Genomic DNA, 24,886 nt, shown 5'->3' with positions numbered 1-24,886 from the left:
CAATATAAAGATTATTGATAAAGGTTTCTAAAAGCATGCTTTGTTTTGCTTTAAAAGTCAGTCAAAATCACGTTTACTGCATACTTTTAGGTAATCGTTTTATATATTAATTGTAAGCAGTCCTCTCCTCTAAACAAAGTAATTATGTTTTTCCACATACATTTTTCGCTTTATTCTGCATATTAATCATGTCTCTATTTGGCGAGTTTTGGTGGCCCTGACCCCCTTGTAATATTCGTACGCTTCTGGCCCATAAACCTTCTGGCTTTGGGTTTGTCCAGGAAATTGACTTGAATTATTTGGCATTCGGCATATCGCATGTCGCACCCCACAAACCAATAACTTAACCGGCGATTGCTCCGCCACCCCCGAACTGTCCAATTTCATGGCGGCTGTCGTCACTGACAAATGCTGGAAACTGACTAACTCTCCCCTCGATTCGGCGTTCGTCACGAAGCCACAGACAAGCGGACGCACTTTATTTGCTGGCATTTGGCACAACAAGACGACGAATGCCAATGCCTAACACGGTAAAAGGGAACTCGGAGATACACTAAAATAAATGCCAGTTAAAAACTTAAAAAATTAAAAGAGGTGCCACAAACATTACTAGATTTTATAAAATAAATAAAATTGTCTTCAAATAAAATTTAGGTGTCTAAAAGTACGCTGTGAATAATGGATAGTCGACTTTATGAAGGATTTCATGGTACTTCCAACGATAAAACTTTGTTGCATACTTTGAGACACCTTAAATAATCTGTTAACCAGATATAACTACCAGCGATTAATCAACCTATTTTCCGAGTGCAGGCGACTCTATTTCAGGGTGTGATCTGGAGTCAAAACCAGAATGGGGGCCTGAGCCTGGGCAGAAATTCGCCGGTTCCTCTGGCAAACAACCACAAATGTGTTTGTGCGTGACTGCGGGCAGGGCCACGCCCCAGTTCGGAGCGCCCCCGCCCCGGAATCCGGCCCGACCTGCAGCCCCTATCCATATATCCGTATCCGCATATATGTACCCTGTACATATACACCCCACTCGAACCCCGAAGGCAAAGTGTTGAAAGTGGAATTATGTGTGTTTGTGTTGACATTATAATAATGGTTTGGTTTTTGTTTATAGTCTGCTTCATGCAACCGTACACATGTTCGTCCTTCGTCCTTTCGTTCAGTCGTCCTTCCCGCCCCCCCTTCTCCAGGGCCCTACTCCTATTCCTATTCCCATTCCGATTCCGATTCTGCTTCTGACTCCTGACGCCCCTTGCAACTTCGGCTCCCATGTCCACATCCTGGTTGTGGGTGCGCTTGTGTGCTTTGATTACTATTCAAATATTGTGACAGTGTGAAAAATAAACAAATTTGCATTATTTATTTTCATATTTGTTTGCTTTTGGGCCTGACAGTGACTCCGAGTGTGAGTCCTGAGTGAGTGCTGCCCAGAAATAGGCTCCATCCCCAAAGCAATCCGAGGAGCGTCCGAAGGCGAAAACTTTTCCTTCGCTTTTCCCCCCCAGCAAAGTTTGCTCGTAATTTTTCCAACAATTAATAAAGCAAATTATGCATGGAAAAGAGGCAGCGAGGGACGTTTTTATTTAAATATGATATCTACAAAGGGCCTAATGTATGAGGGGACAGTCGAAAATGATTGTCGAAATGCGTGGGCAAAAAGGCGAGGGAAACGGAAAGTTAATTGATTCTTAAGCCTAAGAAACTAAGAATATCATATAATATATATTGGAGCCGAAAAGTATGCAGTGAAAAGCATAACCCATTAAATATTTTATTGCATACTTTTAGACAACTTTATAAGTGATTTTGAAGCTCAAGCTTCGATATAAATTATAATTAGTTTTCAACTTGGTATATAGGAGTAGATCAAATTACGACTAGTTTCAAGTAAATAATATGTTCATATTAGTCTCTTAGGAGCAGCCCAAAATGTCTTCTTTTGAGCCTGCGAATTGGGATAGCCCCCTGTAATCTCCGGGCTAGACGATTACGGTGGGCAGTTAGACGGTCGTTGTACCTGCTTGAGAAGAACGATATTTGGTCTTCAACAAGACTCAGGTTTAGGTCATTGTGAAGCGTTTGGCCGCTAACGAACCACTCACAGCCAGTGATTTGTCTTAATGTTTTGTTCTGGACGGTTTGGAAACGTTTTCGGTGGGACGCAGCCGCCACTCCCCAAATTTGGATTCCATATCTCCAAGTTGGTGCGATGATTTGTTGATAAATGTGCCGCTTGCATCTTAGAGATAGTTTGCTTTTCTTGTTTAGCATCCAGAATAATTGGTTCCGCTTTAGGTTGCACATTTTGACGACTCTGGCAATATGTTCTCGGAAGGCTAGGCGTTTGTCCAGTGTGAGACCTAGGTATTTCGCCTTAGTCGCTTGCTCTATGTCCACATTATTAATGTGGACCACCGGAGTTGTTTTTCGGCGTAACGTAAAGCAAACGTTTACGCATTTGCTTTCGTTGATTTTGATATTGTTCGCCGTGGCCCATTTCTCGAATTCGTTGAGGTAGGTTTGCAGCGTTTGTGAAGACTCGGTCTCACTGTTCGAGGAGCTGAGAAAGCATACGTCGTCAGCGAAGCTGGCCAGCAGCATTTTGCTGTTGTCGTAGGTCATTTCTTCATAGCTTGGCTTGGGGATGTCTGCTGTAAAGATGGAGTACAGTAGCGGTCCTAAGACGCTTCCTTGGGGAACGCCAGCTGTAATGGCAACATTTGCAGAGATTGCGTCTCTGGACTGGACGCAAAAATCTCTGTTTGTGAGAAACGATCTGATGAGCTCAAACAGGTTGGCTGGCAGCGCTGTTTTGACTTTGGCTAGTAGTCCCGGGATCCAAACTCTATCAAATGCCTGTTGTATGTCAAGAAAGATGCCGTTGCAGTATTCTTTATTGTCGTAGGCCTTCAGGATGTGATTGACTACACGGTGCAATTGCTCAATCGTACTGTGGCCGGCTCTGAATCCGAATTGGTGCATTGGGATAGTATCATTGTCTTCTAGGTGTATTATAAGTCGGGAAGCTATCAGCCTTTCCAAAACCTTCGATAAAGAGGGCAGGAGGCTGATAGGCCGGTAGGAGCATGGATCCTGTTCCGGTTTCCCTGGCTTTAGAATCATACTGATTCTAGCACTCTTCCATTTTTTGGGAAAGTATTGCACTCTAAGTATCGCATTGAATATCAATGTGATAAGTAATAGTGCTCTCTTGGGAAGGATTTTAAGTACTGCGTTGCTTATTAGGTCATGACCTGGCGCCTTTCGACTTTTGAGGGTACGTATCATGTTTGAGACTTCTTCCAGACGGATATGTCTTATTGGAGGTGACATCTGGAAAGGGCGCTGTAGTATTTCGTTTATTCTGTTGATATCCTCCTCGGATGCGAAATTAAACGCAGTGAATCTGTCGCCAAGGTGTTCCGCAAATGTTTGTACTTGCTCTTCTAAGGAGCGACACCAGTTACCATTGCTGTTCTTCAGAGGCGTAACTTTCTGTGGCATTCTTTTTACTTTTTTGGTAAAGGACCACATTTACTTAAGAAAACATTTAGGTTAAAGGCTTTAATTAGATCTGTTCCTGGATTATATTAAATAAAGATGTTAATTAAAAAAAAAAAAAAAAAAAAAAAAAAAGCTTCGATAACTCTTGTTAAATATCTTTGAGACTTAAAATCATAGAGACATACCTCAAATCATTTTGCAAGGAAAAAACAAACAAATCGGCTTATGAATGGTATGCTCAGTTGTGTTTGCCCTTGTGAAAAATATATGCCACGTCTCCCCCCAAGTTATCCACTTCCACCGAAGGCAAAAGTAACCACAGCTGCGGTCACGACAAAGTAAATCTAAAATACGCAAAATATTGTGTGTGGTGTCATTAGTTTGCGGCGCCTCAGAAGAAGGCAACGTTTTCTTGGCATCGCCTCTTTTTGCCGCATAAGTTGTGATTTATGAGCCGAGGCAGCAGCACCTTTGGCCAGCAGCTCCCCATCGGCATCCTCCCAGTATCCCGTATCTAGTATCCCACATCCGACGTCCTCCATCTCGGATCATCACGCGTCCCCTGGTCGGCTTGAGTTTGAGTTCGGGTGTCAGGGAGCCGGGTGGGCTGGGTGGTGTGGGTGAATGGGATCTGGATGGGCTGCTGCTGCTGCTGCTGCTGCTGCTGGCGGCGGCGGCGGCCTGTGAAAAGCCATAAAGTGCAAATGGTGCCCTGGGGAATCATCAAACAGCAAAAAGCTGCCATAAAACGACACAAACATGTGCGCAACACCAACGCCGCGCGGCAGAGTGGAAATGGGCGATGGCCGGGGGGGCTGGCTGGGCGGCATGGTGGCCTGTCATGGGTGGCACGTCATGGGTAAGGTAGCTGAAACGGAGACCCGGAAATAGATACCCCATCAAGTGGTCAACATTCGCTGGTGTGGCTGCCGGATTGCCTCTGTCTGTGTGCGCTCGCCGCCAGATTGGATATCAGTGTAAACATCAAAGTAGTTGGCAAATCACTCACACGTAGCCAACTAAAAGCGCTGTGGACCAGGAAGAGGATGGTTAAGATGGCTGTGCTGGATGGGCGAAGTGGTTGCAGAGGGATCTGGAAAAGTGGCAGGAGCAGGAGCGGGAGCAGGAGCGTGGAGAAGAGCCATTTTGTGACCGGCATACAAATTGGCGGCAGTTTTGGGGCCACACTGCGCGAAATAACGACTCGGCTTGATTAACTTGCCGGGCGGGGGTTGGGGAAAAGGAATTAATACAATAATGGCGACAACTAAATGTGGCCCTTTGTATCGACCCCTAAACTGGCGACAGGACACGCAGCTTGAAAGGGAACTATAGAGTGTTGTAGGACTCTCACTTTGCTCACAAGGCTTTTAATGCAACGTGATATTTCATATTTGCCTTTCTTTGTCGGAAGTAATCTGTCGAAACAGTTGTATTTCTGGCTTTTAAGTGGTAAGAGAAATAAAATATATTACATCATAATTTACAAAAGTATATAAAAATCCTACCTGTAAGTATTTAAGGAAGCCACTTTGCATTAGATTTATAATCGGTCATATCTTTGGCTTTTCAAATACATTTTGAGGTCACCACAATGCAAGGGATTCAAAAGTTAAATAATATTTGATGGAAAAGTATTACATGTATTAAAGAGAAATAAGACCACCAACAAAAAGATGTTTTAAGTTATGCCCCAGGTGTGGAAAGTAAGGGTCCCCTTTCGGTATTTGCGAAGAGTTTCTAAGAGAGTTTGAAACTATCTACGTTTTTCACAAGAAAATAAAGTACTTCCTGGATGTAAGGATACTCACCAACGATGTTGAGGTAGACGGAGTGTCCTATTGGGGGCGTGGTCGATATCTGGCACTCGTAGATCCCGGAGTCCTTGCGCTGGGCGTAGCGGATACGCAGTGTCCAATCCTCGGCGTGGGGCGAGTGCATGGCCTCGAAGCGCTGGTCGGAGGTGTACGTGTAGCGGCCCACGGTCAGCAGGTGTATATCCCTGTGCCGCACCCAGGACACCTGCAGGGACGAAAGAGAGGAGGGGGTTTGAGGTGAGATGGAGGCACTTAGTCCGCCGCCTGGCGACAGGCGAAATGGCGACGAGAAGCCTCCAAAGTGCAGCGCCAACTGACTTTTGGGGCTTTTAATGGCGCGCTTAGTTATCGATTTGACTCCTGGCTGGCCAGCGCGTGTGTGAGAGTGTCTGTTGCCCGATTACAGGACACACAGCACATCCTTCCGCCGCACACACACGCACAAGCCACCGGAGACTGTCGTACGACAAACAATTTAAATGCCAAATTGAAATCGAATGTGGCTGGAACATCGCGAGCACTGAGAGAATTTCCATGTGCTTTACATATGTTTAAATGAGCCTAAAAGAATGCAGTGGAGAGAAGGATGTTGCATGCTTTTGGGCACCTTTATTAGTTATCTAAACAGAATTGACATATGATTCCAACAAAATATTTTGAATATTTTAGAACTCTTTTTATCAAATACTATTTTTTAATAATATACAATCCACTGACTTTTAAATAAGATTAAACTAATTATTTTGAAATACTTGTATTATCTTTGATCTTAAAACTTTTGTTGAGTGTTGGATTGCTGCTAAGCTTGGAGGATCGTCCTACCAAAAAGTCCTGACCGACTCCGCGCTCCTGCATGCTCTTTGAGTTTTATGGTGAATACCCATTTCCCGCCCCGACCCACCGATCTGAACTGGACCCCCGCGACGGCTCTTTACTGTTGGCCATAATTACGCGCCGCTTAACTCGCTGCCAGGGGCGGCGTAAATCGGATGGAGGGCGCGGGCGGCCCGACAAATCAACAAACGCATCGCATTTGGGTGCGGGAAAAAGGATTTTGGGTTTCGGAACGTTGACATCGCCTGTGGTCTGCGGCAATGGCGCGAAACAATCGCATGCCGAGGAGCGTGTGCGTGTGTGGATACGGGCCGCCATTGAGGATTTGGGATTTCGGATTGTGTTGACTTTGTCCCACTGCCCGCATTTGCATACTACATACGTATATGAGGCTGACCAACTTGCACAGTCGCCCGTGGACACACACTTCCACTTCTGGATGGCTTCTGCTTGTTTAAATGCGAATTGGAATCGAAAATTCTGGACGATTGGCAAATGGAGCGGGCGTGGGATCGGAATTGGGATGGGAAGCAGATGGCCCTCTTTTCCCTGTGCACATTTTCATATTTCCTGCTCCGACACACTGAGAGAGGCTGTGGAAAAAATACTTTGCTTTCATAGGGACATATAACTGAAGGCATTACACATTTAAAACATTTAATAAAATGCTAAAACCCCTGAACTGTGTATGGGGAAACATCAAGAGAGTGTTATAACGGCCAATGAAGAAAGGCCCAATTTTAATAATATTTCACTGGGAATGTTTTCCTTGGGCGTCAATGCACTACATAAGTAATTAAAGTCGTTGTCTTTTAAAACTGCGAATATATATCAAGCAATTGAAAATGTGATTTTCTCGAATTTGATAACTTTAAAATATTACTCTTAATTTCTGTGTTTTTTCTCAGTGCTGGTACATTGAAGCAAATGCATTCTCTACGCCCAGGCAGCTGTAATTATTTTAAGGGACTCTCTCCGGCTTTCCCCCTTCGATGCAGCATTTAATTGTACTTTTGTTTCAAAATTCAGTTTACTCGAGTCCCACTCTAATGGCACACACTATGTCACAATCGCCAACCCCCGGCCATATATTAGTCCCTGTGATTATTTGTTCCGAGCTGCTGGTTTTATGCATTACCACTAACGATGGCAGCGTGTTTGAAGTTGTTTTGCTCGGGGAATTGAAAATCACAAGGATGGCACACATGTGATAGTGATTAAAGCAGCGTTTTTGACCTTTAAAGATATACATTATATCGGGGCCTACGTATATTAGTTGCACTAATCATGCAATTAGCCTCAGACGAGCCGCAACTCGTAATTGTAGTGCTGGAATATCAATAAGCCTAAATTTGCCCTGTTTGGGCCATCATTTCTGCCACTTTTTTGGTTAGTTTTTAAGTATGTTTTGGCCATTTAAGTGTGTTTGGTTTGGTCATTACCCACACAGCAGTCTGTAATTATTTTGTGCGGCTTTCGGTCTGTTAATGAATTTGTTGTACAATTTGCACCAATCGGCGAGTGGACGGGTGGAGGGCTGCATTCTGGGCATTCTATGCGAAGGCAATTAGATAATTACGACAACATTATTAGCAAATTAATTTTGATTTTATGCGGCGGATGCCAAACGCCAGCAAGAGGATTGTTTCCCCCACTTTTGCCACCGCCCTTTATAGAGAGATATGCCCAGTGTAGTCCATGCATTGCGAACTGCGCATTTTTGTTGCATTTCCCCACAGTCGCTGTAGATAATGTTGGCGGCAGGCCAAATCATTTGGCAAGGAAGTGTGTGAGAGTGGAAGTGGAAGGCGGGGGACTGCGATTGCCTTGGCCCATATAGCAGGGCCAAAATAAATGCCCGGCAACATAAATTAAACAACATGCAGGGGCTCGCCCAGAGGAGATTTCCAATTTAAAAATGAAAAATCCCCGAAGCTGCAGGCCAAATTAAAAATCGATAAATAATAAAACTCAGTGCAGGGAATTAAAAACGGAAATCCGATGAATTCTCCCAAATTGCTATTAAAATCTCTAAGCAATCGTTTGAGCTGATAATCAAGAAATACCAAACTTTCGTTTAAGGCCGAAACGAGTGCTCGAGACAAATTGCATTAGTGGCAGGGGAAAATACAAGCAAAATATATTTTTATTGCGGAAAATTTATGAGGGCAATCGCAGAATGGAATATTTCGCAAAAGCCTGACTTCGCAGTTCTTCCCCATTGTAATTGGCGAAAACTCACTCACATACTTTGCCAATCCTCGAGCACGCCAAATATTGTTGTGCATAAATTTGATTGCATTTTGATTTCAGTCAGATTCGCTCAAGTCCTCATCCCTCATCCCTCATCCTTCATCCTCGTTCCCAGCGCCCTCCCATCCAAAAAGCAAAGCAATTTATGGTGCTCCAAAAATGATTTCCGCTCTGCTCAGTGCTTCAAAAATCGTAAGGGGGTTCCCCGGGATGGGTACTTGTACTGGATGATCTGGGGCCATTATTGTGTGCTACAATATATACATTCTGATACCAATTCAGATGCAGCTACAGATGCAGATACAGATACAAGCACAGACTCGGTGCGACTGCAGCAGCTGCCACAATTCCGCGCTTCTGCTGTTTTCCAGGCCCCAAATGAAGAGTGACTCCACCACTTCGGAAAATCCCAGCCCATTTCGACCCTGGCCAGCAGCACGGCATAAAACAGTTGCCGGTTACAGCCATTTCAAATATGCCTCTGGCTTTTTTGGCATCCATGAAGTCCCCCCGTCCCAGCCCCTTCCGCCCCCGTTTGTGTGCCAAAAAGGGGGCGTGGCCCCTGGCAGGCGAACGGCAGGAAGCGAAAATCCAACAGCAAAAATGAGCAAAATTATGAGTGCAGAATTTTCTAATTTAATGTGATTATTATTTGCACTATCTTGCCGGGCTGGCAGGGCTCAATTTATTTAGCGAGCATTTCTGGCCAACATCACGGAAGTGTCATTAGTCAGGTTTCTGTGCCATCGGTGGTGCGATGGGGGAATCGAGGGACTGGGACCGGGACTGGCATTTCAGGTATCCATACTGACGGCAAAATATTTGCCTTTAAATTTGAAATCAAATTAAAATGCAGGCAAGCCCGCAAAAATTAATCCCATATTAATTGCATTAGTTTTTGGAGTGAGGAAAGCTTCTTTATTTTATACCTTTGAGTAATAATAATACTGAACTATATTTTTTATAAAATTAAGTAAAACAGCAACGAAAATGAAGAGAAATATGTCAAAATGTTAAAAATTGATAAATAAAAAATTGAAGATATAAATAAAATAATCTATAAATAAATACGAGAAAAAATGGATAAATAAAAGAAACTAAAAAATAAAAGAATAAATAAATAAATACAAAAAAGAAAGACAAGAATGAATAAAAAAATATATAAAAGAAAATAAATAATAAATAAATAAATGAAAGAAAATAGAAAATAAAAGAATAAATAAATAAATAAATTTTCTTCCATTTAGGTTCCAATTTTCTAAGCTTAAAGCAGAAACTAAATACACAAAAATATGTGAAAGAAAAGTTTGAAAATATTTAAAATTTGGTAACATTTTAAAGGATCCTGGCTAACCTCCAGTTCAGAGCCCTCATTTTACTCCTTCCAAGGACGGATGCCAATAAAGGGATAGTCTAAAAACCTGGGAAGCGTCTAAGTATGCATATTAATAACAACAATATTCTTTGTAAATGGCAATCATCAAATACATCCCTCTGCGAGGCTTCAGGATTGTTAATCACGAGCATTCCGGGAAGTCTTAAGACAGTTTTTCCCCGTTTCCGTGAGGATGCCTGCCGGAATGACTTCTGAGCTGCCTGTTTTGTGTGTGTTGTCTGCTTTGTATCTGGCTGGGGGCGGGGCGAATTCCCCCCCACCGGGCGGAAGGTCGAGGGGCGCCACCCCCTTTGTTGGGGCCCCAGGTGGGGGCACTGATTGGCACTTCATTTCGGCTGCAGTCCGACTCCCGGCTCCGTTGCCAGGTAGTCCCAATCAGCAACCACTCACGTGCAGCAACAATGGCAACAATAAACTAAGCAAACAACTCGACAGGCGGCCGGGGAGCAGGGCAGGGAAAAGCTGGCGAGAAAGGCGGGAAAAGCGGTGGGAAATCCGGGGAAATGGTGCTCGGGGTGAGAGCGAAAACGAACAGCTCCTTACATATTCACAAGCAAGGACATCCCATAATTTGCGCTCGTTTCTATCGCCCAGCGCGGTGCAATATAAACCAACTAAAAAGTTTCACGCAGCGCAAACTTTAAGCTGCTCAGACCTCAGACCCCCCCTGAAAATAGCACCCTGCGAGCCCCTGGATTGCCACTAAATAAAAAAGAAGGAGGCGGCGGGGGGCTTTAGCAAAGTGTCGCCGGAGCAAGGAGGGAAAAACAAGCAGCGAGGAAGGCGTCGTGGAAAAAACTTGTCAGCGCGGCTTCGGGGACACATGCAGCACATGCCGCAGTCCCGGTTCGACTGAAGAATTCCCCCAAAACGCCCCTCGAAGCCCCCCACCGCCCTCTCTCCCCGCCAGCCAATCATCAGAAGGGCGGGACGCCCAAAAACCTCCTAATGTCCCTGTTGTCCGTGATATGTGTGCCACCAAAAAACAAGGGGCAAGGTGAAATGCGAAGGCCGAGTGTTGAAATACCCTTTAAGAACAGGTTTTGAAAACATTTAAATGTGCTAAGAAATATATATCAAATAATTATAAGCAAATAATAAATTATAAATTTTTATAAAAATTAATATGTGTATTTTAACTTTGAATCGTGTTACCAAAAATTTATATATTAAATTTATATATATTGTTTAAATATATATTCATATTTGAATCATGGTACCAGAGCTTATAAAAAGGTAATATATTTTTTGACATATTTACTTAACATTGAATAAATATTTTCTAGGGAGAAAAAAATATATATCTCTTACAAAAATGTATTTATTTTAACAAAGAAAATTTATAAGAATAATTGATTACATTTTTATTCAAGTACCTATTAAATAGGCTTTGGGCTTGCTAAATTTATTTCTAATTGTACAACATTTAAAGGGCGTATCTTATATATATTTTTTTTTTTGTTTCAAAATGTAACTTAATTTCTGCGATTCCCAAGAAAGGGTATTCGAGGAGGCAAACCAGAGCCAAGGACTTTTTTGCCCCAACAAAAAGCCCGGTTGCGGCGACTTTATCGGCGCTCCGGACGGAAAATGCGGCGCACAAATCCAGTGCAGGAAAAAAGTGGAAGAGCTATGCTTCTCATCCCGCCTTAGTTTCCCTTGTAATGCGATTTTCATTTCTTTATTCGCCGCTGTTATTGGCATTTTCCTCTCGCTGCCTTCCTGCCCCTGCCCCCGCACTTTTCATTCTTTTCAAATCAGCAGGGAGTTCCAACTCGGTCGCGAAGTTAAAAACTTTCCCAGAGTTCGAGTTGGCAAACAAAAATACAAATTTTCTTGACTCACACTCAATCGTCTATCAATTGAAGAAGTAGCTGAAAATACGCGAAGTGCGCTTTAAGATTTGCAGGCTCATTGGATAACTTGTTATAAGGAAAATTATTTTAGGAAATGTCCGAAGTTTATTTATAAACAAATGTTTGAAAAACACACTTTTCTGTATTTTTAATAAGTTGTTTTATTAAAAAATCCTCTGTACTTCACCTAAATTCACAAGAAAGCACTCAAAATTGCTCCTTATTTACGAAGTCAGTGACTCACACAGTGATATTTTAGCGGACTTCATAGAATCTACCAGAACATTAATGCAGTAAAAAGCCGTCGAGAACCTGGTGATAAACCCCTATCAGTAACTCCCGGCTCAGCGTTCAGCTCAAGTTTATTTGACTTTGGCAATTGAAACCGCCTCGGTTTTTGCTGCTGCTGCTCCTTTCGGTTTTATTTCCTTTTTTCGGCTTGTTGGTCGGGCGCCGCAACTGATGTTGGGAAATTCGCTACAACTGGCGCGGGGAAAGGCAAACCAATTTGCAGCCACAACTCCCAATTTGCGCCACCCCGGCCGCAAGGCGCCCCTCTGCAGCCATTTCCCCCCAGGATCACCGCCTGGTGTGTCTGGGTTTTCCCGGCTGCATGTTTATTTATTTTCACTCCGGCTCGCATCGCTTTGTTTTATGCATGTCGCGCATCCAGCCCCGCAAAAAAAACGATGGCGGGCGGAAGCGGGGCCGCGCAAAAAGCCACTTCCGGCACTTACAACGACACCTACGCATGGCTGCCCCCCCCGAAGGCCTTGCGGCGCCCGCTTTTTCCCGCCAGAGCCACTTTTTCGCCGCACCCTTCATTTACTCCGCGCACTGCGAGAAACGGGGGTCAGTAAGGCACTGCTACTTTTTATTTTTGCCTGGAAATGTACATCTATTTATTGACACGGAAATAGAATGGGGGATTTATTTGGATTGGTTTTAAAAATATAAGATGGTGAGCTGTTTTAATTAAAACTTAATGGAGAATTGTATTTAATTTATTATGATATTTACAATCAGCTTATAAAATTTTTAAAATAAAAAAATGGTAAATTACTATACTATGTTTGAAATGCTAAAATTACTTTTAAGGAAGTTATCTGACAGTCATGAAAAATATGCAAGTACACTTTAATTTAGAAATACATATTAAGGATGGAATAACGAAAACATAGAAAATAACCTTATATAAAATATAATAAAAAGTAATAATATATAAAATATAACATGTATTTTAATGCTTGGATATTTTTTTAAACAGAAAATTTCCGTTTTTATTTGGGAGTACTGAGTACTTAACCAAATTGTATTTATTAGCTATCATTATAAAAATCATAAGAACTAAGTGTAATTTAACTCTCCAATTATAATATATATTTTTAGTTATATAATTTTGTAGGTTTGTTATAAACCATATTTTATAGATTAACAAACTCTTCTTGCTTTTTAAAAAACAATTTATTTTAAAATAGCTTTCCTAAGTAAATCAGAAGCTCAATAGCTACAAACTACCAGCTAATAACTTATATTTCCAGCTTTCTACTATTTTTTCCAGTGCACCTCTGCGGCATTTCAGCTGCTGCGGCGGCTGTCTCTTGTCGCAGCAACAAAACTACGAAGTCAAGTTGAAAGTTCGGCCCGCCCACCCTGCCGCCCACCGCCCCCACCTCCGGCCAGCGCCCATTTAAGCTAAAAAGTAAACCAATTGTTAGTTTTAATGGAATTTATTGGGTAAATATTTGCTAAGCACAAGAAATTGCTTGTGAACATTTGTCGTCGTTCGGTTGATTTAAGATTAAAAGTTCTTAGGAACAGTAAGTAGGGGTGGGGTGGTCAGCAACCCCCCTGAGGGGGATGCCAATCAAACCCAGCGCCCCAATGGCATTATTGCTTTTAATTTATTTTGAATTTCTTGCTGGTGTCTCCTTGCTCCCTGCCATCCAGCCGTCCAGCCATCCTGCTATCCTGCCCTGCCGAACTGCCCCATAACCTGAATCCATCCCGAAATCCCCCATAACCCAGCCGTATTGCCAGCATCATCCAGTGTCCTTTCTCTCCTTTTTCCTGTTGTCGGCTCTACTAAAAGTTTTCATTACTGTTTGTTAGTTGACGACGTCGCTTTTAGTTAGTAAATGTCTTTCCCCGGCTGGTGTCAGCCTCTGTGTGTGAGCGGGGGGAGGGCTTTTTATGATTTATGCTCGACCAAGTTTTAAGACAGCTCCGCCAGCAGCATGACAAAGCTTTTGTTATGCATCTTTTAATTTGGTCAATAAATGTCGTCCCGGAGACCGACTTCCTTGCCAGGGCACGGGGGCTGGGTTTGATTAGGCCATGGGTTTATGGTTTGGGATGAATGCCGTTAGGGCCAATTTGCTCGAACACGTTCACTCATTAGTTTGCCCCCTCCTCCGGCGGGCCCGCCTTTAAAGCGATAGAGAACGAGAGATTGGCCTTGTGAAACAATGGCCTTGAGGGACCCCGGGTCGCCGGGCCCGGACCGTCCCTGGCTGGGTGGCCATGAGGTCACCAAGGGGGGCGGTCCCGTCTTTTTCCTTTGTCTCTGCTCTGACAGGAGGTTGGCCCTTTTCCGGGAAGTGTTCCCAAAGTCAAACAAGCCCCAAAATGATATGTGAGAAAAAAGAATAGGCCCCTAATCAAATTGGATAACTAGAAAGACGCACATTTTAATCAAAACAGCACAGAAATTCATAAGGCTCTCAACATTTATGGTAGTTTATATAAGGTATAGTTAAAATTATAGTGATTAAAGATAAGTAAGACAATGAAGTTTAACTCTATTAGTGCATTAAAATAGGTAATTAGTAGATAATTCAAAAGCCACCCTAAAATAGTAGGTAGTAATTTAAATAAGTTAAATAATAGCATCTTTTGTAATGCCATTTGATGTGTTTTATTTGCTTGTTGGTATATACCGCAAACAAATACCTACACGTACCAAAAACACATTACTAAGTCCTTCCTTTAGAACGCTTCCATTGTTCCTACCCAGTTCTTGCACCACCGTGTCATAGGTAGTAACTTCTAATAACCCCTTTTATTAGACAGAACTCAACTACTGACCGTGTTCTTAGCATGGTTCCTGTAAATACTTAAGCGAGCCGTCCACCTCCATTGTTCACCGATGAGTTCACCCCCCACAAAGCAATTGGCCGCGGCGCTCATGTGCCTCTGGCACTTTGCTCGGCCTGTTGTTCAATTATTTTACAATCAACTTCTCTGAAAACATCAATAGGTATCGCCCGGGGGGATCAACACAGCAGGAACGTGCCCCAGTTCCCCTCCCTTTCCAGTTGACAATCTTATTGTTGCTGACAGTGCTGCACTGGGGCACTGAGAGAATTAAAGTTATAAATTATTTATTAAAAAGGGTACAAAAAATTATTTTTAATATTTTTTGGCACTATTAAAAAAGTAAGAAAAATATGGTATAAAAATATGATTAATAATAATCACAATTAAGATCATAAAAAATTATTTTTTGGATCTGACGTTGTCGTAACTAATTTATTTTTCACCCTTTTACCCACAAAATAATTAATTTCTTGAATAAAAAAAATTTAAACTTATTGATAGGCTTGGTTTCCAGAAAGCATCTTCATGTATAAACCACAGTGTAGAAGAAAAATGCAGGAATTTGATTCTATAGCCCAGTATCTACTATTTTCCCCAGTGCACTCTGTCACCGGCCCGACTCTCTCCCAGGGAGCTCCTCCTCGGGGCGCACCTTTTGTTCGGCCTCTGACGACGATGCTGATTATATCGAGTCGCTGCCACGCCCCCACACCCACTACATGCCCCGCGCCCCCAAGGTCGCATTTGTTCCACTTATTCCACTTGAACGCTTCGTTAGGAGCAAACTTTCGCTCTAATGTTTTTCAGAGGCCTTCTTTGTTGTCGCCGCTGCGTCGAACTGCTCGGAATGGCGGCTCACGGTGGAATGTGGCTCGGCGAAACTTCTCCGCGGCACTTGTCGAGGACAGCAGGACAGGGCGACACCGGGACAACAGGACATCTGGGCGGAGGGGGACCCAGTGCAAGGACGCGGACTTGGACACAGAAGGAGGAACACGAACACGAACACGTTCCACGTGAAGCCTATCAAGTGTAAGTACAACCAGTCGCTGGGTACACGGGCCGAAAACTTATCTCATTGCAAGTTAATCTGGCGGAAGGAAAGTCGAGGAGATTCATAAGCCCCAGAGGTAGGAGCACTGGGAAAGAAGTCATCTCATGTGACTGGACAAAGGTAAAAATCAGATGGCTTATACAACGATTCATTCGAATGTTGTACGAAAATAATCAATATCATCATTATAATAATTTCTTTTTCTAATTTGTTAGTTATAAAAATATATACAAGTCTATGTTTTGCGGCTAGGAGTAAAAACTGCAATATTTTGGGATCAAATATATTCTAATCAAGTGGTCTAAAAATAATGATACATTTAAATCCTTATACAGCCTTAATGATATGAAAATATTATAATAATGGTTTTCAGAATATTTGTTTTTAGTTAAAAGGAATTTTAATGGTATTGCTGAGTTGTAATATATATTAAAACAAAGTGCTTTATAAGTTTAGTATTTTCAACATATTATTAAAAACAGTTTTCTACTGCATAGCTTAGTTCTTTATAACTATATCCCTGATCCTAACCCTTGCGGCTTAAAACCCCTTAACTAATTTAAATAATTTCAAACGCAGCAAATGAAATAAGACGGCGGGACTAATCCTCTTCTGTTTCAACCAATTTGGGTTAATTTAATTTGCAGCCTTCGCAGTTTCTTGGGGATTATACCTGTGCGTTTTTTCTCCAGGTACAAGTGGGTGTGGATTTGGCGGCAAGGTGAGATGGGGCCGTGGGATGCCGGGACTCCTGCGGAATGACAACGAGTCGAGCAGGGGCGACCTTGCGATGAGTGGGTCGGCGTACGTGTTTCGCTTAGCGCGCCTCGCAGGTCCCCCGGAAGGATCAGCTCCCATTTACCATCGCCACCTCCACCTCCATCGCCCATCGCCCATTACCCAGCCAGTCCCCAGAGCCGGGAGCCAGTCCAGCGAATCCCAATCCCCCAGCGCCTGGCCAAGATTAGCCGGCGATCCTGGCGGAGCCGCATTGACAAAGTTTGCACAAAAACGATGTCTGAACTGACAGCTAAGTTGCCGCTGGCTACAGGCGGAAATCACCTGCAAGGACTCGCCGCCTCCTTTTTAGAAATGCCCCTTCTCCACTGCCGTGCAGCAAATACCCCCAGCGCTGTGCTCAACTTTTATGACAGTTTTCCACCTCCTCTGCCCGCGACTTTCCCTTATTTTTCCCATTTTCCCGCGGCACATCCTTGCGGTTGTTTCGGTTTTTAGTTTGCAGCGCACTGCGGCCGCATTTCCATTTCTTTTTTTCGCCGTGTAAATGTTTTACGACAACATTGCCTTTGACTGGGACAAGTTAAAAAGGGGGGGCAAGTGTGTGTTTGGGCGGGGAGCGAGTGCCGCTGACAAGCTCGTCGTGTAATTTATGATTTATGCCATTCGGACTGACATTATAATGGCGACCCGCGCCCTTTCCCACCAACTCCGCAGTTGTCGTCTGCAGTTGCCGCTCAAATTCCACTTCGCTTCGTTTGACTCTGGCTTTTTGAATGCGAGTTATGCAATTAAGTGGCCGGATTCTCGGAAATTCACGGTTCAATTCGGCATTAATCGGTGACCTTTGAACTAGGCCATCAAAACAAGCCAGCAGCAGGAAGAGTAGCATATAATTAGATCATGTATCATAGGCAGAAAATATTTAAAATCATTTAGATAGAATTTATTCTACTTCATGTATTTTTTCATTATGCTCAATTGAAGTCCTCTGAGGGTGTTCAATACGTTTTCTGTGATATTATACTAAATATTTTTAAAAAGGTTCTTACATATTGCAAAGTTTTTCAGCTAAACTTAGACCCCCCTTAATCCAAATCACAGAGCCATTCGTTATGACCACATTTGTTTGTTCTATTCATTGTGCTTTTCATCTCGGACTTCCGCTCGCCTTCATCCCCACTAATGAAGCAGAAGTTTTGCCTCCGAGTTCACGTTTGAAAACTCCTCAAGTGTAAGTAAATTAGAAAAGGGTAAAAACTAGCCACTTTCCCGGGGAAGAAAGGCTTTTTTGATTGAAGGCGTTAAAGGTCGCCGGAGAAAAGAGAGTTTTCCGGAGTTCAGTTTGGGCCATTGTTTGTTTTTCGGGGGCTTATGCCTTGGTTTCCGGCTGCCATGGTGGCCCCTGTTTACCGACATTTTTCCCTGTCCAGTTGTGTTTAATAAAGCTATAAATAAGATGCACGAGCGCTGTCGAGGAAAGTGCGAAAACGTGGGGAAAACGCCGGAAAAGTCTGATTGGCAAGAAGGCATGAGATATGCTTAAGGATGATTGATTGGGCACCTCCACTTGACTTCGATAAATACCCGATAGGTGGCGTATCCCCATAGAGATAAAAATACAACTTATTAAGTAAGGATTGTAATGAAAATATGCCTGTTGTTCTATTAATATCCAAATTTATATAAGTAATCCACTTCTCATTAAAATAAATAAGAAGTAAAGCTGAATAATGTTGGAATTCACTTTTAACGCTCAGTTATTCAGTATTTATTAAGTATATATTCAGTATTTGTTTAGTATTTATTACTAATTGTATATTTGCTACAATGACTCATAAATAAATATGCCTGCTGATCTATAAATATTCAAATACTTACGAGTGATTAATCCTAATAATAATAAATTCAAAGTGAGGCTGAACAGAGTTTAAATATCTCTCTCCATTACTCTCAGATTTTCAGTATTTATTCAGTATTTATTACTATTTGGATATGGTTCGAAATGACTCGTAAAACATATGCCTGTGGATCTATACAAATCAGGATACTTATAAGAAACCTACTTCTGATAAAAGAAAGTAAAACTAAACAACTCTTAGTAACCCTCAGTTTTTCGGTATTTATTCAGTATTTATTACTAATTGGAAATGGTTTTCGATATCTCACGAAAGTCTTTGTATTCGCCAAAGCTGTGAAGAATGAAATATGAGCAAATATCTGAGGCACTTGTGGAAAGCCTCGTGGCTTCAGATTGGTTTCACCCGATACCCTCCATTCGTTTCAATTTGAAATCAAATACAATTTATTTTTCGGCCTGCAATTTGGTTGATTGACTCGACCAGCAGAGCCCGATGGAAATGTTGGCCACACCACATAACACACATTACCCGAGACCCTTATCTATTTGCACAGACCATAGAGAAAGTAGTCATTTGGGGCACTTTCACCGCCCCGAATCGGTTATTCCGTTGACCCCCGATCCACTGGCACTTTCGAATTTCCTGCCAGGCTATTTTGATTCGAAGCCAAGTATGCTAATAGAAAGTAAGCAAGACAAGGCTGAATGAAAGGGGCTGCACATGTTGTGCTGAAAGCAGAAAGCTGAAAGCCAATAAATATGCAAAGATATCGGAATAGCCCTCCGAAGGGGGCGTGGCTCTCTTACCTGTGCCGGTACAGCTCATACATATCTCATATGGCTACGCATTTTTCGATGTGTATAGTATTTGTATTTGTATTTGCTTTAAATCACTCATACGCAACGTTTTGCATTTTGAATAATTTATCATTCTGTTGGAAAAACGCTTTTCCATTGCCGGCATAGCTGGCAGCTGGCTGAGGAGATGGAAATTTATATATATCTGGCAGCTGAGCGATTGCAAGTCGCATGAATTTTTCATGTAGACACGCAAAATATTACTCATACGACCCATCGGTCACACAAATTGTCTCTGCCAAACCGGGCCCCTAAGACGAAAGGCGGGAAGTGGTGAGGAAAATAAATATGAAAATTTCCAGGGAAATTAGCATAAGAAGGCCATCAATGGCCACATCGCTCGGAGGCTCCGGCCAGAATTTATGGTTAACCAGGATTGCCAGGCCGGTTTGATTTGCCGCGACCGTGCCGCTAATGACACTCGCAGGACACGTTCCAGGATGCGCCGGCAACAGCTTTTCATAAACCGCAAGTGTCCGATCCTAACGAGCTAAACGGTGGCTGGCTCCTGTGGCGCGGGACCTTCAGGTGGATGGAGCGAAGGTCCCTTCCGGCAGGTGCTTCGATACCCCTTTTCCCCTCCCGTTCGCCAGCCTGTTTTCCTTGTTTTCCGGCTTCAATTGCCGGTGGCGTCGAAAATTCGTAAGCGAAATTGAATGAAATTGCCTGGGCAACAACAGCGGCGGCATGAAATAATAATAAGCAGGCAGTGCTGCCCCTTTGCCATCTCTTTCGGGGGCACGTAACGCAATTTCGCTTATTTTTTAGTATTTTATTCAAGCCGCGGGGCAGGGAAATTGTATTTAAATGCCGTGTGACCTCTGACCTGCCACATTAGCGGGCTGCCACGGGGAGGCAGGGTTAGATATAAGGTGAAGCAATCACCGGGCACGTAAATCAAAAACCATTGACGAAGATAAACGATGGCGGTGGCTGTACCGGGTATATCTGCATGCATATGTCACCTGGCAACCCTGGAGAACCCTACTCACACGACCCCCTCTAATTGCAGAGCCATTTATTATGTATTATTGGGTTTATTGTTTGCTACCGTTTTGCCGGAAAAACACATCAAGAAAATGTGATATTTATTGGGTATTTGCATATTCATTAGTGGTGAGGTGGGGCGAAATACAGTATTTGTCTGGCGATAGGTGATCTATTTAATAACATATTTTATATTCAATATTTAAGGCTACATGGATGTGTATTTTAACTTTTGTCTAGGAAAAATTGTTTAACGCAATTTTATCCTGTCGAGTCTTTGGTTTTTTCTTCCTCAAGGATCGGATAGTGTGACCAGAGCACATTAATACATTAAGCCCTGTTAATACAACCTAATTTACACCAATATATTACACGTAGGGCTAGTATTTTTTCAACTAATTAATACGATTTCTCACCGTGCAGCACTTGATTTGGGATAGGGTAAGCACACTTCAGATCATTAGCTGGTTTCCTTTGTACTCCTACCCCCCCAAAAAAAAAGTAAATACGAAATCTGGGCCCGCATGGCCAAATAGACATTTTCGAAGACATTTTCACCGCGTTGCCCCTGCCAGCTAAGTAAATGCTGGAAAATTGACAGCTGACACACAGACAATTGCTGTTGCCGCCTGCGTTTTTCCGGCTGCCATGACAGTCCCTCAGCTTTTTGACTTTCCACATCGCCACCCACTTTCCCCCCTCGGCCCGACTTTCAGTTTCGGTTTCGCTTTCGTTCGCATGGATTTTATGTCATCGCGACCCGTGAAGCGCATAGCGAAAAATATTAAACATTTCTTTGATTGATTTGCTTTCAGCCAGCAGGGTGCCACGCCCACTGCCACCCCGGCCGCCCCTCAGAAAAAAAATCATGAAAGGAGGGACAAGAAGAAAAGCGATGACAACACACGAGAATGTGATTTTCTTTCAGTTATATAAATGTATTTTGATTCCTGATTGAGGGGGCGGCGCCCCCCGAGCGAGGGGGCGTGACCCAGTGGGCGGGGCAATCGATGTGTTTATAGCGTTTTTCCCTTCTCAAAGGCAGATTCCCACCCGGAAACTTACGCCACCCTAGGAGAAGTGATTTTTTAATGAGTCCCCCCGACATTTTTCGCAACTGCGCTTAACAACTAAGTTTTTATTTCTGCTCTCGCTTCTGGGATTCTTTTGCCCCTGGAGTTGCTTTTAGTCCTGTGCCGTTGAACTAACAAACAAACAGACAGACATACAAACAGGGCGGGCAAAAAGCGAATGGGCGTGGCACGCGCACACAGAGGCGGCGAAAATAAAAGGCACAAGCTGTGGAAACGCAATTTTTATTTCTGTGTGTGGAGGAAAAGGCTTTGACTTTCGCCAAAGCGAAAAAGTGCCAAAAAGAAAGAAACTTTTTCACCGGCAAGGCACAGCAAAAAATCATTACTTTGTTTACTATTTATTAACAATTTTCATAAGACAATATGTTATTTGAAGGATTTCCAACAGCAATAGGGTAACACTTTTTTCTACATACATTCTGCCAGTGTTGACTTGTATAAGTTTGAGAAAAAAGTGATACCCTAGTGGTGTTGGAAATCCATTAAAAAAATGTCTGGGCTTATTAAACTGATAAGCATTTAAAATATATCATAAATGTGAAAAGGCTAAATTAAATATTTTAAATTACACACGAATCACACGTTTCAAAATATTTTATTCGATATCAACCAGAAATGGTTTTGTGACGTGCCTCTCGAGCTGCCCATGCAGATAATTTATTTTTTTCACTTTTATTTTTTCATATGAAAGCGAAACGAATACCCATCGAAATCGCAGTGGCTGCCAACTGAGATGAAAGGGGCGAACGCGGGGCTGGGGGCTCAGGTGATGGACCCACTGCGGTGTCCAGTCGCAAAACAAAAGGCCAAAGATTGGATATGGAGGGCAAAAAAAGGATGAAAAAAGGACCCCCAGCGGAACGGCGGAAACGGAACGGAAAAAGGACGAGGGGGGTCGAAACGCAGCGAAACCTCACACGCTAAATTGCATTTTCAATTGTTTCGGGGCCAAAGGGCTGGGCCCAGGGGGATGGGGTTGGGGGTTGGGGACTGGGTCCTTCAGGCGGATGGGTTTGGTTACAACTGCCAGTGACAATTTACTTGTAAAATCAACCGCAACAATTTCAATTGCAGTTGCCCAGAAATTGACGGGGCCAGTTTTTGTCTATCCCACCCCAAAAGGACCCCCTTTACAGTGGTTTCTTTGAGCAGAGTCATTGGAGCTTTTCTCTCAGATAACTGAATCAATAAAAATGTGGAAAAAATGGAAATACAGTGGTAAGAGGTGACACAATTTAAAAAATAATTTTAAAAATAAAATAACAAACAACATCATATATATACTAAACAACTGTTTTTTAAGTTGGAGTGCCTAAAAGTGTGCTATGAATAATATGTGGTCTTTACTATAGCTATAAATATATTGTAGCATACTTCTGAGCACCTAAAAAAACATTTAAATGTGGTAACCTCAATAAAAGCTGTTGAATTTTGCCCATATAAATATCCCTGGCCACTGAATAGCATAAAGTTCCCCTTGAGTAAGTATGCTAAGTACTTTCCTTGGGAAAACGATCATTTAAAGCACCCTTGCCATGCGGACTTCACTTGAAAATCCATCCTAAGACAAAATCGATATTTTTGGAGTGCCTGAAAGTCTTGCGGCTTTTCACCACTGTACCTGGAGTCCGGCTCCTCAGTCATCATGGTCACGTTGTCGTTGTTCCTACTGTGGCTGCGGTCATTGCCCAGGGCATTGGCAATTAAGTTCACCCCCACATGCACGGCGCACACGCCACACACCCTCACAATTACACACTAATGAAGTACATGCATTGAGAATTTGGGGCACCCCCTTCCATCTCCGACCCCCCGAAAATCCATCCCCCAATCTGCAGCCATTGGCATTCTGCGGTGTCGAAGAAGCCTTGACTTGCGGTCGTCGCCTTTCGAAGACCGCAAATGACATGTTCCTTCAGACAGCAGCACCACCCAAGCAACCCCCCAACCCACCAAGCAGCCCCCCATCAAAAGCCACCCACGCAAAGTTAAGTGGAGGCTTTGTTAATGAACACTCTGCCGCCACCAAATCGCGTTTGCTAATGAATTGCAAAGGGAAATTTTAATGTCTCCCAGACATTTCGCATTCCAAGTCTCCTAGGAATTGGCCCAGCACAAAGGATTTCTGGAAAATGTGGAACACTGTCTTATTTATAAGGATTCTGCTTAATTTGTTAATTGCAAGAGTTATGCCGTCAGATTATTCTTTAAAAATATTCCAAATGATGTTATTACAACGAAATATGTTTAAAGTGCCTAAAAGTAGGCAGCCAATAATCGCCACAAATTTCGTTGCATACTTTTAGGCACACAAGTTGTAACTTAAGCGTGTTTTCAAAACTCTGGTGATTTGTGTGAAACCCCAAGAGTTTTCCGAAAAACTATAGCTCTGTTTAATAATATTTAAGCTTGTACCACTGAAAAGAGAATCCCAAAGCCATACGGATGGAGTGCTCCCTACTTTATGGCGCCACTCAATGGTTTTGCATAAAAAAGTCGCTTGAAAATTGTTAAATCGTATGGAAAATGGCTGCCATTAAGGGACATGTGCAAGATGCAATAAGGAACCGACGCAGACTCCCCGAAAATTGAACTCGTTCGCCCGGCGACTGATATAATTCATGGACTAACATCATCTGAGTAATTAGGCGTCTGGGAGGAAATCATCTGATATCTGAGGACTGGGGCTGGGGCTCGGGATGGCCGGCGTTATAAATGACCAGCCGCTGGGCCTGTGATTAATTACACAGTATTTAGCCAGCTCATCAGCTTCGATGACCAACGCACTTCGCACTCGGCAAATCGAAAATGGACCATGCGGCAAATGCATATATCACGTTGGGAATTCGCCCGGTAATATGCTACATTTATGAATATTTCGGAACGGAAAACAACGCAGGTCTCGAGTGAGTTTTGGATTTATGCCAGTCAGGTAGCAGTTACCAAGTAGTTGTGGGAGTAAATAAAGCCAAGTAATGGGCGAGCTAATTGGATCTAATGCAGGAGTAATCGGTTCAACGAGTTCAGCCAGCTGGTGAAAGGAATTTAACTAATTGGTGGGGTTGGAACGGAAAACAAGTGTGGTAAAATTTGGAGTCAATAATATCCATGCCAACTACACTTATCAAGGAAAAGTGATAGGAACTTAGAGGGAAAAGGGGCTAAGGTCAAGAGTAAAAAAAAAATGTATATAGATATGATATACCTATGACTCAACTCAAGCAAACCTTAAATAAATGGTTTAAAAATATTAAAATTGTAATCTAAATATAAAGCTTAAATAAAATAATTTCCAAATATGTTATGATTTATTATAAATAGGATATAACTATACTCAACTCATAGAAAATTTAAATTAATGGTTTAAAAATAATAAAAATTTTAGTCTAAATATAAAGTTTTAATCAAATAACTTCCAAATATTTTAATTTATTTAAAAAGTATATAGCTTTGACTCAACTCAAGGACCTTAAAAAAATGTTATGAAATCGCCAAAAAATTTAACCCAAATTTTAAAGTTTTT

General features: G+C 42.6%; 1 protein-coding gene across 5 annotated transcripts in view; it reads right to left on the bottom strand.

Moving 5' to 3' along the window:
• The window catches only part of LOC108025875 (zwei Ig domain protein zig-8), a 163,749-nt gene that overhangs the window by 16,459 nt on the left and 122,404 nt on the right, over positions 1-24,886 (bottom strand). For all 5 annotated transcript variants that reach the window (XM_050887230.1, XM_050887240.1, XM_050887235.1 and 2 more), the window contains one exon: positions 5,328-5,538. In XM_050887230.1, coding sequence (XP_050743187.1) covers positions 5,328-5,538 — 211 coding nt within the window. The remainder of the gene's footprint in view (positions 1-5,327; positions 5,539-24,886) is intronic.

Source organism: Drosophila biarmipes, chromosome X (assembly GCF_025231255.1).
Source record: "Drosophila biarmipes strain raj3 chromosome X, RU_DBia_V1.1, whole genome shotgun sequence".
Lineage (NCBI taxonomy): Eukaryota > Metazoa > Arthropoda > Insecta > Diptera > Drosophilidae > Drosophila > Drosophila biarmipes.
This window is presented reverse-complemented; position numbering and strand designations above follow the sequence as displayed.